The sequence below is a fragment of the Limulus polyphemus genome, unplaced genomic scaffold (genome assembly GCF_000517525.1).
Source record: "Limulus polyphemus unplaced genomic scaffold, Limulus_polyphemus-2.1.2 Scaffold480, whole genome shotgun sequence".
NCBI lineage: Eukaryota > Metazoa > Arthropoda > Merostomata > Xiphosura > Limulidae > Limulus > Limulus polyphemus.
Genome location: NW_013666090.1, coordinates 524,877 through 542,770, shown reverse-complemented (window position 1 = coordinate 542,770; position 17,894 = coordinate 524,877). Strand labels below are relative to the sequence as shown.

Here is a 17,894-nt window from a genome sequence, read left to right as displayed (position 1 = left end):
CTTCCCATGATTTTCAAAAAAAAAAAACAAATTTAAGAGATTTCAACCTCTCCTCATACAATTACAATACATAGTTAGTTACAAGCAGTTACATGTATCCTCAATAGTTTACTTGATTTGAACATCAGTTCATAAGAGCCTCAATACTGACATGTTAACTTTTAAATTGCTCACTATTTTTGTTTTATTTTAATGTTGAATAAATTTTAATTGAATTCCAGAATAAAAGTAGAGTTCACTTCATGCCACAGAGACATTTTTATTAATCAAGTTGTTGGATGTTGTTGAATGAGATTTTAGCATTGTAGATGTTTGAAGAATCATGGGGAAATGTTACAGGGTTCACCCTACAAGGTGTTCCAAACACCCACACTGATCTTATAATAATCACATACTTTCAATAAGTTCACTTACATATAGTTACTAAACAAAGTTAAACACAGTATAAGATGGGCAGCTTTGTCAGTGTGCAGTGATGTACAAGTATACGAGGATGAACTGAATTCTATACAAGATTTAATATTTGTAATAATATGTTTAGTTTACTCACTTTTGCCAGAACTCCACCAGATATTACAAGAATTGGCATGACAGAAAGAATGACCAATGTTAATTTCCAGCCATACACTAATGCAACAACGAAACTGACTATAGTTGTTGACATGAAGAAGACACACATTCCTATTTTTTCACCAATACCATCTTGAATTCTGTTTAGATCTCTGGAAATGCAATATGTAAAAAAACTTATAAAATCACTACCTGTTGAAGACATAAAAAACGTACTGTATGGTTTCATTACCTTTGACTATTTAATTGTCTAAATTCTAGATACAGTGTGCAAAATATTTTGTAAAAAACTTTTAAGTGAAGTTATATGATAACTTGAAAGACATGTATCTATTCTTATTTCACAAGACAGCCTTTATAAATAAAACTTTAGATTTAAGTAGCCAAGGCTAAACATTTTTATCAATTTCATTTCTAATATACAATGGCAATATCAAAATAAACATGTTACAAGAGTCAGTTTAAACAAAATTATGTAATCCTCTGCTATAATTAAAATATTAATTTGATGTCACTGTTTGTTGGTATTTACATACCTATACATGCTGACCATCTTATCATATGTAAGATTTAAAGCATTTTGTTTACTAATTTAACCCCTTATCACTTTATACACCTAAAAAAAGTGAAGGTCTAACAGTATTCAAAGTTATAATATAAAATCTATGTTTACAATAATAGTGCATCATAAAAATCAGTGTCATTAAGAGCTAAGGATTGAAGATTTTTCTCATGAGATTGTGCCTGCCATTCAGATGTGAATCTTTTAACTTTTATAAAAGGATAAAGTAAAGGTATTCATTAACAAAATCAAAATTTTGGAAGTGCTTTTAAAAGAACATACATGTACAAGTTATTCCTTTACATGTGTTTATCTTGATGAAATCAATATTCAAAACCAAATCACAACCACTTGATAAACTCTTATAATGCTTAAAAAATCTGATGATCACAAAAATTACATAGGTTAATTCACTTTGTGCAACACATTGTATTTAAACACAGTGTAATTTAAATTTTCTTTTGGAAACTATGCTGAAAAATAATGAAATATGATTTCAAAATCACAACTCACAAAAGATATAGCACAATTCAAATAAGATACTTGGATTATAGTGAGCACAGTTATAAAACTAACTGTGATTGTTAATTATAGCACAATTCAAGTAAGATATTTGGATTACAGTAAGCACAGTTATAAAACTAAGTGTGATTGTTAATTATAAAAGTTTTAGTTTTTCTAAAACAAAACAAAACAGACCATCTCTTAGACTGAAAACATGTGCTTTTAATGAATGCTACCTAAAAAGCATAATTTAAGTAAACTGGTGTAGAATTGATTATTTTGAAGACAAGATCATCTTTCATACATCAGCTAAATCAGGTTAGGCTTTTATGCTTAATTTTTGGAACACATCACGTATTTTTTCTCGTAATTAAAGAAAAAAACTGATCTTCTGAAACAGCACATTTTAGTGTTTCATAAATATTGAACATCATTTTTGGTTAGCAGCAGCATACACCCTGAAAAGAAAAGGTCAGTCTCCTTCTACTTTGATTAATTCCTCTGCTATTCTAAAACTTAGTTACACTCCTGTACAAGTTACATGTTCTTTTTATATAACTAAATCTAGATGTTTTCAATTCAATTATTTTGTTAAAAATTTGTAAATGGAGCTTATAAAATACTAGTCATCAGAAAAGTCATAGCACTCTATACAGAAATATAGTAATATGTTGGTGAAAAGTTCAAATCATACTAAATCAATTTAAACAAATGACAATAACATAAATATAAATACTTAAATCACAGTGCAACATATAAAAATTGTATGTCCACAGAAATATTTTTCTTATTAGTAAAATTACAAAGTTCACCATCTTTTATGATCACTATACATTGTACTGGGCATTAAAACTATATGAGATATGTTTAACTGTTTGTTTTCTATTCTTTTTGAGAAAACTACATAAATAACACTTCAAGCACATAAAATGCCACTTTTGTGAGATGTTTCAGAAGTAATCATAACTGTTGTGTTGATAAGTACAGTATGTTCATTTAGTATTTACTATCTTCAATTTAAAGAACTTTAACCATGCTTTGATTTTCTATATAAATATACTATTCTTGAAAATTCTTCTATTTATTGTGTTGTTTTACTAGTTATATTAAAATTGAGAACACCTTTTACTTACGTAGTCGCTCTACTGGCAAAATCACCAGTCTGATGAGTATCAAACCATGCCAAATCTTGGCGAACAACAGCCTTCATGAAATAGTGGCGGATTCGAAAAGCTTGGTTTTCAGCTGAAACACTCAGACAAGTGACCATAATATAATTTAGAAAAAGTACAATTACACCAATTAGGGCCATGCCTAGTCCAAATTTCCTAATCTCAGAAAGAAACCCTTGCATAATAGCATCTTCCTCTGCCATATTACTATAGTAAAAAAAAAGTTCACATATGAATAATATTGAAAGGCTACATACAATGATCCAAATAAATAATTTGAATAATATATTACTCATCCTCATAATAAGCAAAATGCTTTGATACTAATTAAGTATAAGTACTGTATTAATATTACATGACTTATTATATTTTTTTTTCTATGATTCTCTAAAACAAAATATGTAACCCTTTATTAAACCAGTGATTATCATTATACATATTTATGTGTAAGCATACAAAGAAAATACATGTAATGTAGTCAATGAGTTTGGTTTTGTAAAAAATAACAGACGTGAAAAAAAAGACATGATAGTTGTTCTTTTGTAATTTTTTTTTATTATCTATGTATGTATGTATGTATGAATGAACTAATAGAAATTTACTGAAAAAAATAAAAAGCATTTTTAATGATTTAGAGCAGTGATTCCAAGTGGTGGGCCATTAGACGTTCAGTTATGGTCTACCTTGGGTCTGGATAACTGTGATTGCTTTAAGTTAATGAATAATCAACTCCATATGTAGGCCTTTACTACTGTGTTGTGTCAAAAATACTAAGTGGTCCTTTATGTGTAAAAGGTTAAAAAACCCTGATTTAGAGAATATTGGACATTACTCAGAAAAGCTGATATCATTAAATAACATCTCACCTTTATTTTGTTATATGACCAATCATGTTACTGTATACTCAAAAGCACCAAACTAAATAGCATGACATTCCAAACAAAAAACTTGTATCACAAAAGATAAATATTTTTGCTCATTGACAGAAAGAATTATTTTAGAGGCTTTAGTATTTAAAAATACTTACAAAACAGAGAAAGGTGTTGCATTAGAAGAATTTTTGTATATTTCATCATTTTTTGGGTTTTGACTGTATAATACAAAAGTATCCAATAGGTCTCCTAAAAGCACAACAATAGCTGGCATTGAACCTCCTGAGAGCAGTGGAGCCAAGCATCCAATAGCAATCAAAATTTTGTCTCGTCTTGAGGCATATTGAAACTATTAAAAAGCAAATTATCAAATTAAAAATGTATTAATTTAACAGTGGGATTTAAAAATTATTTTAAATTAAAATTTTTGGGCACTTTCATTTAATGTTGGTTTCAATTATAAGAATAATCATACTGAGTTATGTGCATATTTTCATAATTCTATTTCTGAATTTTTAAATATGATTTAATCCAAGTTTTAACTCAGAGTTTCATAAGACCCATAATTCTAAATATAATCATCTATTGCTATTCCTAAAAACCATTTCCAAAAAAACCCTTGAACAATGTTTGACACTAGTGATTTCAATGCCAACTAACATTAACTCTGCCGTATAACAGAGATGAACCATTATGTTAAAAAGATGTTTAATTTCTTAGCAAAGTGTTTCCACACATTAAATGTAGATACACCTTAACTACCAAACATAGCATTGAAACATGTTCTAGATGGATAAAATCTAGAATTTGGAGAAATCCTTCAAAGTTTATCAATTAACCTATTCTTTATGTACAAAGGTTATATCATATCTACCATCAGGTGTCTTTGCCAATATTTTTGTGAGAATTCAACAGTCTCATTTTCTGATACTTAATGTCATGAGATTGTGCAAGCACACACACAAGCAGCATAATTCACCTGTTTCAAAAAGACAATTTTTAACTTTTTTACACAGCTGCCACTGTGCTATTGCTGGGAGCAGATATTTTGCAGATGAAAATACAAATTTTTTTCAAGGGTAATTTAATTACATTTTCTAACTAATATTTACTAAGAATGGCTTAAATGATGAGTGTATGCAAGTAACAATGAAATGCCATTAAGAATTCAAGAGGAAAATGACACCACATGCCCCACCTTTAGTCTAAAACTTAATGCAAGTTGCTAAAATTTTAAACAAACATTAAATGATATATGACTGAATATTCATTTTAAGAACAATAAATACATGAACTTATGAACTTAATACCTTACTTAATGAAATGAGCTTGAACATGCATAATATGCCACCTGTCACTTTAATAATCAGTTACAAGAAAATATTTGTTAAAAAGCTAAAGGCAAAACTTACAAGACTTAAGAATGAAACTGGTGGTGGTCCACTTTCTTTGTTCTCTTTGGAGACATTCCTTAAAAAAAAGATAGTGTTTAGAAATTTCATGTTGTTTGTTTACTGTAATCAGAAAGATAAAATATTATGCATTTATTCGTAAAATTTCATTCATATATTTTGTTGCATGAAGACTAAAACAGAATAATTACATGTACAGCACATAAGTAAAGTTTCTAAGCCAACTTATATCGATCCAAAACTCAGTTTCAAAAGCAGACTTTACAGAACACTATTTCATCACTACAATTACATCGACGTGTATATTCAAAATGGCAACTGTCTTTCGTGCTCCCTTTACACTGAAAATACATTCAAGTGTTTATGCCTACTTTCATTATCAGTTCAATCTAAAATATTAGCAACACTAGCAACCTCAGAAACCAAAGAAATTATTCTGTTATTCATACCACTGATTACTAGAAACAGGGTACCTTTTGCTGTGACAACAGGTTAGACATGATAATTAAGACATGGACTCCATAATATGCTAAGAAGTGTCTTAATTGATTGTAGCCCATTTCTTTATATTTGTCCTTTAACAGGTTGAATGATGATTACAGCAGTGAATGATATAATCAAAATATTTCCAAAGATGCCTAATCAAAGCTGAAATCCACAAAGATGACCAAAGGGACTGTAAGTTTCACTAACCCTAATTCACAAGAACAGCAGCTCAAATTAGTTTCCTAATTAAGTGTCAGCATTATAAGGTTGTCCCTAAAGGTATTTGGAACTAAGACCCATTGTCTCAGCATATGGCAGTACTACTGAAAGTCTGTCTTGGCTTATGCACACAATTTTGGTGCCATTACTAAATCATGTTCCAGCCCACTTTAATAATACACAAGGTCTGCTCTCACCAATCAAGGATGTACCTCACATAGTGACCAACATAACATACTCTTTACTTTGGATGTCGTAGCTCTCTACCCATCTATACACAGAAGGTGGTATCAATGCACTGTATGAATTCATGTCAAATCACGTAAACAATTTGGAGATGTACAGAATGACAATAGACACTGTCAAAAAAATCTTACACTTCATTCTTAAAAATAGATATTTTCATTTTGACAGTAAACTATCTCCAACTAAGTGTCTCAATGGGTAGTAGAGGCTGTTACTTGTATCATAATATTTATGCACGTTTTTGAAACAACAGCATTTGATCTCTGGCTTAGATACATCAATGACGTATTTGGATTATGGTACCACACTCTACTTTCTTTAATCCAATTTTTAGACTTTCTAAATTCCACAGACCCCAACATTCAATTCACCCTGAATCATTCAAATGACATTACTCTAAGGATCAACAATGACAATAATACACAATCTACCTTGTTTCACAAACCAATTACAAAAACCTCTCTTCCTTAGATTCAACTCCCATCATCCCAAAACTTCCAAGAAAGGTGCAATTAGTGGAAAATTAAACAGAATCAATCGCAACTGTATGGAAAAAAATAATCACTTTTTCTGAGCAACAAATATCCACCTTTTTACATCGAACAAATTTTCAAGGACTATGATACACAAAAATCAACATCGCACTTCCAACATGAAAAAGACAGATAAACATGAGGGAAAAAATAATAATTTTCTAAAGATAACAAAAAAAAAGATGATTTTCATAACACCTGTAATTAATGAAATTATCTCAAAGAAAATAAAACTACAATCAGGAAATCTGAACAGTCAATTAAAGTTATAGAATGGCCAGGTAAAACCCTAAAAAGCCAACTTTTAAAACCTCAGTATACTACCCTACAATGTAATAAAGCCAATTGTCTGCAATCTAAAGATGGGTGTATTGTCTATAATGTTGTTTACGAGCTTACATGTAACATTTCCCATCATACATACATACATAGAGTAAACCAGAAAAATGTTAACGTTTGAAATGATATCCTTATCTCACTGCACACAATACTTAGAAGGTGGTGTAGGGGCCACTGCAATTGTGAAAGCCTTGAAGAGCTCCCTTCAGAGAAGGCAGCTGAAAAGGAAAGCCCATGGAGTGTGACACTATAGTGGAGGCTTAGATGTAGGAGACTGCATCCATCTCCTGTAGAACATACTCTTCACCTGGATGTAAATATGAAAGAAAAAAGGTGAAGCCAATGTGTCACAGGGATGGGCAAAAAACTGCATGAGCAACCAAGCACTTGCATCCAACCAATCAGTTGAACATGAGGTATTGTGTGGCTAGGGCAATTATCAGACCATACAGTTTGGAATGTGGTTTGTTATATCATATGCTCACTGTACATTACAGGAACAGGGATGATGGTCCAGTCCTTGTGTGGGAGGAGAACACTGCCCCATCTGGCTAGACAAACCACCGGGTAATTGGCATATGAAATAAGAATGAGTAACCTGCACTACACAGACATGGACACCCCTTCACTACTTCTCATCACACTGTGATAAACTCACTCTCTCCAAATAGATCACAAGCAGCTAGGAACTGATATGTGGTAAGGGTTTCCTGTTCTCCACTTGATGACCAGAGATGGAGGTATTCAGAGCCACTGGAGAGATGCCCAGAACTGATATGACCTAATTGTTGCAAAGGTCTTTTATGGAAGAAAGTAATGGGTTACCATGAAACCTAATTTGAACAGCTGGCATGTGTGACCCAAGGAAGTGAACAGATACTCTGAAAGTGTTAGTTTTTTCATGATAGTACATGGAAGATATGGTTTGGAATGGGCAATGAAATATATATCTGTGAAACCCAGTAAAGGAAGTATTCAGTGCATTAAGATCATATCTGTGATAAACACAAGAAAGAAGGAGAAGGAAATGTGTTTTGAGAGAGAGATCAAATAAGAAGCAAAAGACTCATGGTTCAAACAGAGCCTGTTTAAAAGTATGTAGAGCCATCTTGGCAAAGGAAACAGATGACACAGATGATGAATAAGGAAGAACTAGAAAAAGGTGGAAAGAACAGGAGAGGAAAAAAAATGGAACCAGAGTAAAAAAAAAAAAAAGTAAAAAGGCAGTCAACCATAGTATTGGCACTATCCAGCTACCAAAACATATCCTTAAAAAAGAGAAGGTAGCAGCATCACAAGAGAGGACTAATGATCCTGGAAGATATTCCATTGGTCATATGGATAATGTGAGCAAATGTTCCCATGACTCGACTGAATACATAAGGAACAGAAGCAATAATGAAGAGAGGAGCTCAAAACTGGATCCTTAAGAACACTGGGAGGACTGGGCAATCAAAATATGTAGAAAGGCATCCAAAATGTTTACCTTGGTCATCAGTCTAGAGGAAAAGAACCAGTGAGGAGGGGCAAAGGACCTTCTTGATGGTTCTCTTTTCTAAAAGATCCAATAATGTGGCCTTGAGATGCCAAAGATGCTGAGGATCGAAAAAAGGAGGAAAAGAAAAGGGATAGGGAGGCAAAGGAGGTAAAAATGAAAAGTGATGAGAAAAACTCTGTGTATAAACTGTAATGACCCACAAGATGATGGTAAATAGAGTGGAGTGAGCTGTAAACAGAAACAGACATGCCTGAGCCAATTGGGTACAAAGGGAAGTAGTCACCAACAGGACATGTGACAATAACTTGATGGAAAATGAGAGAAAATGAGAAGAAGTAGAGGGACAAGAGTAATGAAAAGAGATAGAGGTGGTGTCTTTATTAAGATAGTCAAAGCTATTATTGATGACCTAGTCACCCTCTAACAAAATAAAATGATCACAATATCCTTTAAGGAAGGATACTAGAATTGAAGACAGTATTCCAAGAAAGGCCTAACTAGTAATTTGTATAGACAGATAATTAAAGAGCTACCAACATTCACACATCTGGGCCTGTTCGCATGCTCACATGCAGTAGTATAAAATCTCATGTTTTGATCAAATTAGCAAATTTCTTTAACGCATTGTGGTTATTTAACTTGGCTAGATCCAGGTTAAATTCAGCATAACACTAATCCAGGAAATGCACTAGATTGCACCATTTTGTTTCATTGAATAAAAACTTTTATGCATGAGATGCCTTAAAATTCCATTAAAAGGTGAGCACCACCAGTCCTCTAAGCACTTTACAGAGCAAAAAATTTAATTTTTTTCAAAAGTCTCACTCAAAAGACTCCTAAATTAGGCAGCCCTGGAAATACCAGTTTTTATTTGTAATTAATATGTCTATACATACACCCTAAAACTATTAGCTTCGATGGCTTGACTGATTTATCCATTAATATGCCAAGACTCCTTTCTTCAGTCATGCTATTCAGTTGGTTCCCATCTATTATATCTGGGATTCAAATTATGATAACCCAAATGCATTACCTTGCACATACTATAAGTATTTCTCCAAGTTATCAATTGATCCAATTCATTCTGTAATACTTTAACATCTTCAATACAGCTAGAAATACCAAAAAATTTAATACCATCAGCAAATTTTACTAATTATGCCCCTATCAATATTGCTAATGTAAATATGAAAGAGCAAAGGTTCTAGCACTGACCCATGAAGTGCTGTATTAGTAACTAGGATCCAGTTTAACTGGAATCCATTATTAACTATATTTTGCTTCCTCCCTTCAAACCATCCAATTAAATAGTCTATCCACAGCCCCTTATCAAAAGCTTTTTAAGAATCTAAGTATATTAAGTCCACACCCTCTCCTTCATTCATGTAACCAGTAACATCTTCAAAAATTGATAACAGATAAGTAAGGCAAGATTTCCCTTTGATAAATCCATCTTAGCTTTGTTTTATAATACCACATTTCACTAAATAATTTGTAAATATTCTTTTATCAGACTCAAGAATATTTCCTACTACAAAAATAAAGACTATCTGACCTATATTTTCCATGACAATTCTTATCACTCCTCCAAAAAATATTCAGGGTCAGTAATATATTGTTAACATTTTTTCTGTAAAAACAGAAGAGAACATTTAAAAGCTCGGCCATATCATAGTGGATAACAAAAAACCTTGCTATCAGTATCGTTTAAGGGCCCAATCCCCATTCTAATATTTTGCTTACTTTTATCACTTAAAACAATCTTTGCTGTTAGTTTTAACATTATTACCCAGCTGTTTCTTACAAGCCCTTTCGGAGTTTCTAATTTCTTTTTTAGTTAAGCCATAGCATTCTTAAAATTTTGGACACTTTCCAACCTATCTGTCAATTGAAGCTCCTGATGTCATTTCTACCTGATTTTCATGTGTATGTCTTTTAAGCCTATTAGGTTTGATCTTCCCTATTATCCTTTTTTAGGAACACATGTATCTTAAACTAAAAGCAATTTATTTTCAAAACTTTCTACAACTAACCCACATCACTTTTTAACTCAGTATCCTAATTCATGGCCAAAATAGGTTTTTTAGAAATTATGAAATAAAACTTAAACAGATAAATAAAAAATAACCTAGTGCTCCAAACACTATAATTGATTTTATATAAACCAACATTTTACCATTATGGCTTTGTCAGAGCAAACAAGATACTTGCTTATTTAGGCTTATGCAAAAGATATCAAAATAATTTGAGTCTACATAATAAGGTGAACTTCACATGAAAATACATAAATATAATTGTTGTAAAATTATATTGTTGTACTTTGTGAAATTGAAAGTATATGCAAATAAAAAAAAATTTTAATAATTAAAACACACACAAAATATGTTATTATACTAATTAAATAAGAACAGTAATAATTAAAAATTCCATGGTGACATTTTGATGAAGGGGTTGATTTGGTCATGGAATTTGTAGAAAATCATAAAGATAATGTAGATTTAGCAGGATACACTATTCAACACATTAAGGACATGCTTAATTTAGTGTTAAGAAACAGTTATTTTTGGTTTAATGAGGCCTATCATGAACAGTTTTTTGGTGAAGCTATAGGTAATCATGTACCTGTAAGAAAGTCATTTACATGTTAGAAAAGCAAGCCTTACAGCACTGGTATAAAGAAATGCATAAGAAGCCAAACATGTAGATAAGATATACTGATGACATATTTGGAATTTGGAACGACTCTTTAAGCAATTTACTATGTTTCTATGATTTTCTCAATAACTTTCAACCTACTGTAAAATTCACTATTAGGCATTCCAAAGAATCAAAAATCTTGCTATTCCACAACATTTAGATTATCTTAAGAGATGGCAAGCTTGTAAGAGAACTGTATCATAAGCCTTGTGAGGAATTGGTATTTTTACATTACCACCCGCAACACTCCTTACTCGTTAAATGTGAGACTATTATTGGACAACTAAACTTTACCAATGAGACTTTTACAACTAATCAAGGTAAATCCAAAGCTATTCAAGAACTTGTACACAAATTAAATATTAATGGATATTCAAAAATATTCATTGATAAGACCTTTCAAAGCTACGAATGCAGAATCTACAATAAAAACATTACCACATGAAAAAAAGCCATTTGATGAGAATTTCGTTGCACCATACATTGGTCCTAAGATTTCAGCTTGTATTAGATATGCATGAAAACATATAGGTGTTGACATCAGAGTTACAGGGAAACCAGGTGGATCTTTGAACAATATGCTAGTAAGATCAGCCTTTAAACCCAAAACATGAAATAAACCCTCAGACAAATGTGCAGGTTGTAGATCAAGTTTATGAGGAAACTGTAACCACAAGAATTCAGTATGTAGTTTGACATGCAAACTTTGTGGTTCTGTATACGTTGTTAAGACAGGCAGAATTATTAAGGATAGAATTAATGAACACCTTTGAGCTATGCACACATTAGACAGTACAGCCAATGCTGTGGCTGATCAATTTGTTGATCCCAATTAATGTTTAAAATGAAAGTCTATTAAAACTATTCTATCAGTTTTGTTATTAGTACCAACCATGACCTCTTCTATCAAATCAGGTGGCCTACTGTATAAAAATTGTCATTCAAAAATTAAAACTACAGAACTGTTATTTTAAAATCTTTAGTATTTCACATTTTTATTGTGTCTTTAAAACATTTCTACTTTTGAAACTCTTGGCTGTAATCCATATATATTCAACCTCTTCATCTAGCTACAACCCAAAATGGAGTCATCAGAATGTGCAAAATTATTGTGAGCAAACTTTTAAAATAGATAATAGTTTAAACATTTATAATTTTATTTATTTAATAAGCCACATTATCTTTGCACTAAAGCCCTTTACTAGGTTGCAAATGGCCAACAATGTTTACAAATGAGTCCTGAACCAAAATAAAAGGTAAACAGGATTTTATGTTGTATACAAATAAAAAAAAGGTTATAATTTCACTGTATAGGTCATTCATTAGGTCTCATTTGGAGTATTTTGTTCAGTCTTGGGCTCCTAATCTAAAGAAGGGCATTTTGGAAAGGGTTCAAAAGCACTATGATGATGCCTGGGATGGAAAGGTTTGTAATACAAGGATAGGATAAGATTTCTGTAACTGTTTTCTCTTGTAAAAAGAGGAGTTAGAAGGAATATAAATGAGGTGTTATGATTGTTAATTAAGGAGTTTATAGTGTTGATAGAACATACTTTTTTTCCGATTTAATGGTAAGAATAGTAGGACATGAGGACATAAATATATGTTTTGGTAGGGTAGATGTCATCTTAACAGTTTTATTTTTGTAACAGTGTGGTTGGCCTTCGGAATGGGTTGATTTCAGATATGGTGGATATAGAAAACTTAAGGAAAGCTCAATAAATATTTAAGTGATAATGGCTAGCTCTAAGTTGATATATCTATAGTTGAATATATGGACAGCCTTGATGGACCAACAACTAACTCCCTGTTGTATTTAAATTTTACGTTAAAACCTGGAATTTCAATATATTTCAAAATATCCAATATTTAGTAATCCCTGTCATATCATAAGCTTCCATTTAAACTACCTCTGATCTGAAATATTGTGTTCCTGATCATGAACCATGATAGTGGTTCATAATAGGGATCACCATGGAATTTCACAAAAATTCTAATAGAAAATATGGACAAAAACCATCTTAAAAAGCAGATTTGTTCTTGAAACAACCCTCAAGGCCTTCTATCTCAATGGCCAAGACTGCTAAAATATTGTTAATAGAAAAAAAGTTGATTTTCCTGTTCTTAGACAAAATTCAAAATTCATCCATTTGTTCTTCATATTAATATTATTATTCTTGTTTCAGAAGCCTACAGAAAAAATGGCTATGAATATTTTATTCAAACCTGGGCAAACCTACTAAAAAAACTCTTGCACAAGTCATAGACTATTTTTATATTGATTCTTGAAAGAGAAGGATATCTTATCAGTTTTTCATCACTACTAGCCAAGTTTCTCTTCAAAGCCATTCAAGCACCAAAATCTACAGCAAAAAACAGCTAGGTATACTGCATCAAAATCAGTGTGCATATCTACTAAACAAACTCCTGCAAAGGTTGTAGGGTTATTTTTAAGTTGATTCTTGAAAGTCGAGATTTCCAACCTCTTTCAATTTCTTCTTTGCTACCAACATAAGTTTTTTGAAGCATTCAAGCATTGCAGAAATGTAGAAGCCATTGTAAGTACCATTACACTAGTCGGAAATGCTCCATTTTATACTAATCAGAAAAGCTTCATTTTACTAGAGTAAACAATGTGTATATTTATAGTAGTGTCTCCAGCCTTATTATTATTGATTATAGTTTTAAAAGCCACTATGGAAAAATGGCTACAAATATTTTACTGAAACCTGGACAATAGTAATGAATGTAGTATTTAATTGCAATTTAAATAACCAATATTTAATGTTACATTACGTAATACATAGCTACAAATTTACATAAATGGACATAAAAAGTTATCAAACTAGATAATTTAAAATTCAAAGACAAGTAATAGGGATCATAAAAAAGTAAACATACAAGAGATTGAATACACTATCAGTATGAATATTGATCATGATCTGTCTTGCATCAAATTCCTATTTGACTGTAGCATGTTGCAAATAGCTAGGCATTCAATGTGTAGTATATCCATGCAACCCCTTTGCTGTGAAATAAAAATATGATGCATGATAGATTGATATATACATACTAATAATGTATTCAACCTCTTCTATGTTTACTTTTTTGTGATCCCTATTACTTGTTTGTAAATTTTTAATCATACTAATAACAAAACAAATTTTAATTACTATATCATCAAGATGCTACTGTTTGTTGCTGGTTATATTTGTTCTTACAATTACTTTCTTATGATTGTGTATTACTGGTATATAGAAAATGAGCACGTAATACATGTATCTGTAGAGTTTCTATGGTCAAGATCATAGTTTTAATAGTTTAAGTAATGCACAAAGATTTTAACTTAAAGAATAATATATATACAAGAAAGCAGATGTCATTCATACTTGACAATGCACATGTTAGTCATGTGTACATTTTTAGACATATTCATAGTTTACTTCATGCTTACACATTTTATTATGCAATATTATTGATTAGAACTGATTTTTAACTAGTGTAGATGATAAAGCTGACAAGTTTTTGATACACTATGTCAAGAAATTGGTGGTATTCTGCAAATAAAAAATTATAATGCATCTCTCCAAATACTGTTAAAACTTGTGAATGTCCTTGTGTTGGGAAATTACCATCACATTATACAAAACTTCATTGAGCCCTTGGAGTACTGCATTCAGTTTTTGTATTTATAAAAGGCAATTTAGAAAATATATTGGTTCACATAAAAAAATGCAAAACTAACAAACAAAATGATTCCTGCTTTGAAACATTTAAGCTATTTAAACTATTTATAACAGGATAATTGGAGTGATAGAAGAATAAGATTAAAAATAGAAATACAGTATATTATAAGAAATAAAAAAAGACAAAGTATACTCAGATTCAGGTAGGCAGGATATTAGGCAAATATTTTTCTTGTTAAAAAAAATTAACTCATGGAATGATTTGGCAAAAGATGTGGTTTGTGGTAGTTTGAATTCCTTTTAAGCAATAAGTAGATATGAAGAATATATTTGTGTTAGGCTGGTTTCATTGGTGGGTGACCTCAATGGAACCAATCACATTCTTTTATATTCTTACACCCATATATGTATTTTACAATCATACATCCATTATGATTCAAAAACTTCTTATCTGATGCTTTTGTATTCATATTACATGTACAACAAAATTCTGATAAAAAACAATCACTGATTTTTTTGATGTAGCTTTAGTTAAAAAAAAAAGGTATTCTAAATGTGGAATATCATATTTATATTTATAGAAAATATAAAAAGTATCAATAACAAATAAGAATCTACTTTAAAAGATAGGTACAATGGTAAACAAAACACTTTTAATTTGAAGTATTACAGGAAATGTTTTGAGAAATTTCCTTGTAGTTGTAGCTTCATGGAATTAAACATATAGCTTTAATAATAACCACAAGTATATATGTGTGTATATATATATATATACATATATAAAAGTTACTGTTCCTTAGTCTTACGTTTATTTGGATATAATGATAAATGTCTAATATTGTTTTCCTAATTATACCACAAATACAACAGCAAAATAATATTTAATAATTCTTCAGTGATATGCTTTTAATTTACTTTGAAAGCATGAATAATACTGATATGATGCATGTGTATGCACAGACACACACACACACACATACATATATATATATATATGTGTGTGTGTGTGTGTGGTGTAAATAATATAATATAATTAATAATTTATGAAATAATCTTAAAAAACTAACTTTAAAGCACTGGAAGGAGTTTTTAGTTTTTAAGAGCACTTAAAATACTGTATCAAATAAAGTTTACTAACTTATTTTTCTCTTCATTTTCGCCATACAAATCCACATCTTCAAACACATATTTCGATACTTCTGGATGACCATTTGGGATATCATTTGAAACATCCAACTGTCTTTTTACCATGATTGATGACCTGTGTTGTTTAGCTTATACCTAAGATATTTTAGAATAAATAAAGATTATTCAAGAGTCTAAGAATTAAGGTATATAAAATTCTGCTATTAAATACACACAATTTGACTTTGACACACATAAATTGATACTTTCTATCATACAACTACAAGCCTAAGAAAACTAAAAATACGAATAACTTCAAATGTTCAATAACATAAATATACAGTTAACTGCGGTTACTGCACTATAACTTATAAGTGTAGCTTAGTATAACTGTATATGTATTCACACTGTTATTAACAGCCTTTTAAAATTTAAGTCCTTAAAACACGAATATTACCTTGCAGGTGAAAAATGAAAAGGCTCTAACAAAAATCAACATAATAATTAATATTCAAAATGACACTTTTTAATTGAAATGATATGTAAAACCAACATCAAAACTTAATCATCAATTTTCCGTGTTTGAACTTTACAAATTACACTTTTACAGGCAGTTTACCGTCTTTAGTTTAGACAGTTTAGTTTAAATTAGAGTTTACTTTTAGCTACTCCTATGAAAACTTATCTTTCTTTTCTTTATGAAAATAACCCTGAACCATTTCAAGGTGATTTACTTCCCCCAGATGAATTTTACCAAGAATTTTGTTCGGTACATTTACAAACATAACGCTATAACTATCAGCATCAACAAGTATAATACTAATAACTCCACCGAATGTGGTGTACAAGGCCATTTCTATTTACCGGCGTTACAGTCGCCCTCTGACTTCATTGTGTGTATATATTCAACAATAATTTAAAATAGTTCGTTTCTATTTCCTTCTTTCCATCTGATCACTTCGGTCAATAAAAATAACTTGCACAGTTAAGATATAAGAATTGAAACTAAAAACATTTTTCCAAGTTTAAACTAATCGAAATCAAACACCATAGCCACATTAGAGTAGGAAATCACTTTCTCCCTCCAAAAGAAAAAAAAAGAAAAAAAACCCTTAATGCAAGAATTATTAAATTATTAAGGAGACTGTTTGGTTTGTTCGTTCCTGCGCTCTAGATCCTACGGGTGTCGAAACCAGATTTTTAGCGTTATAAGTCTTCGGGATTGCTGCCGATCTACCAGGCGAAGGAGGCAGTTTATTACGTATAAAATAATTATAAAAGTTGGATTACTTTATGATGTTAAAATACTTGTAACCTTTGTTATTTTACTTCACAGTTTAAACTCTCAACTTTTAAAATCTTACACAGCTAAAATTTCATAATTATTCAAGTATTCAGTAATACTCAATGCTAAATTTATTACTTAATACCTATATATATCTTTGTCTATTTAAATCATACAGACGAGACTGTGCAAAACAAAAATCAATAACAATCTATAATTCTTACCAAAACGACTACTGACTGAGTGCAAGTGACTAAGTAACATTTCAAACGTCATTATATTATATTCTACAAAACAAGTCTTTACATGTTCAAAAGGTATTGCATCAAAGAACCACAACTTGTGTAACAAACACTTAGCACACGCTGTCCTTGATAAAAACAACACAACGAGGCACAGTTCACATGAAAAGAAGTATGTAGGCTATGTGCTCTGTACGTTGCGGCCTTATTCGAAATCAGGAAAAGTACATATATTCTTACCTTTACAGCCAGTAAAGCCGCGGATTTAGAACTGTAGTGAGCTCTTTGGGTGTATGAACTACTATAATCGCTTACACTGTGGAAATATTATTTTCATAAATAATATACAAAAGTAAGTGACTAACAAAAATATTATGTCAATATAAATTATAATGCCTAGAAAATAGAATGTGCTGTGAAGTCAATACTTATCATAATCATAAGTA

The 17,894-nt window shown here is 30.8% G+C and overlaps 1 protein-coding gene across 1 annotated transcript in view; it reads right to left on the bottom strand.

Moving 5' to 3' along the window:
• LOC106458530 (multidrug resistance protein 1A-like) overlaps positions 1 to 17,588 on the bottom strand; it is a gene marked incomplete at its 3' end in the record, with an annotated part of 31,178 nt that extends 13,590 nt beyond the window's left edge. Inside the window, exons 1-6 of the mRNA XM_022384766.1 lie at positions 17,431 to 17,588; positions 15,935 to 16,077; positions 5,093 to 5,150; positions 3,836 to 4,029; positions 2,770 to 3,015; positions 551 to 722 (exon numbers count right to left, since the gene is read on the bottom strand). Coding sequence (XP_022240474.1) covers positions 551 to 722; positions 2,770 to 3,015; positions 3,836 to 4,029; positions 5,093 to 5,150; positions 15,935 to 16,047 — 783 coding nt within the window. The remainder of the gene's footprint in view (positions 1 to 550; positions 723 to 2,769; positions 3,016 to 3,835; positions 4,030 to 5,092; positions 5,151 to 15,934; positions 16,078 to 17,430) is intronic.
• Between the last annotated feature and the right edge of the window lie 306 nt (positions 17,589 to 17,894).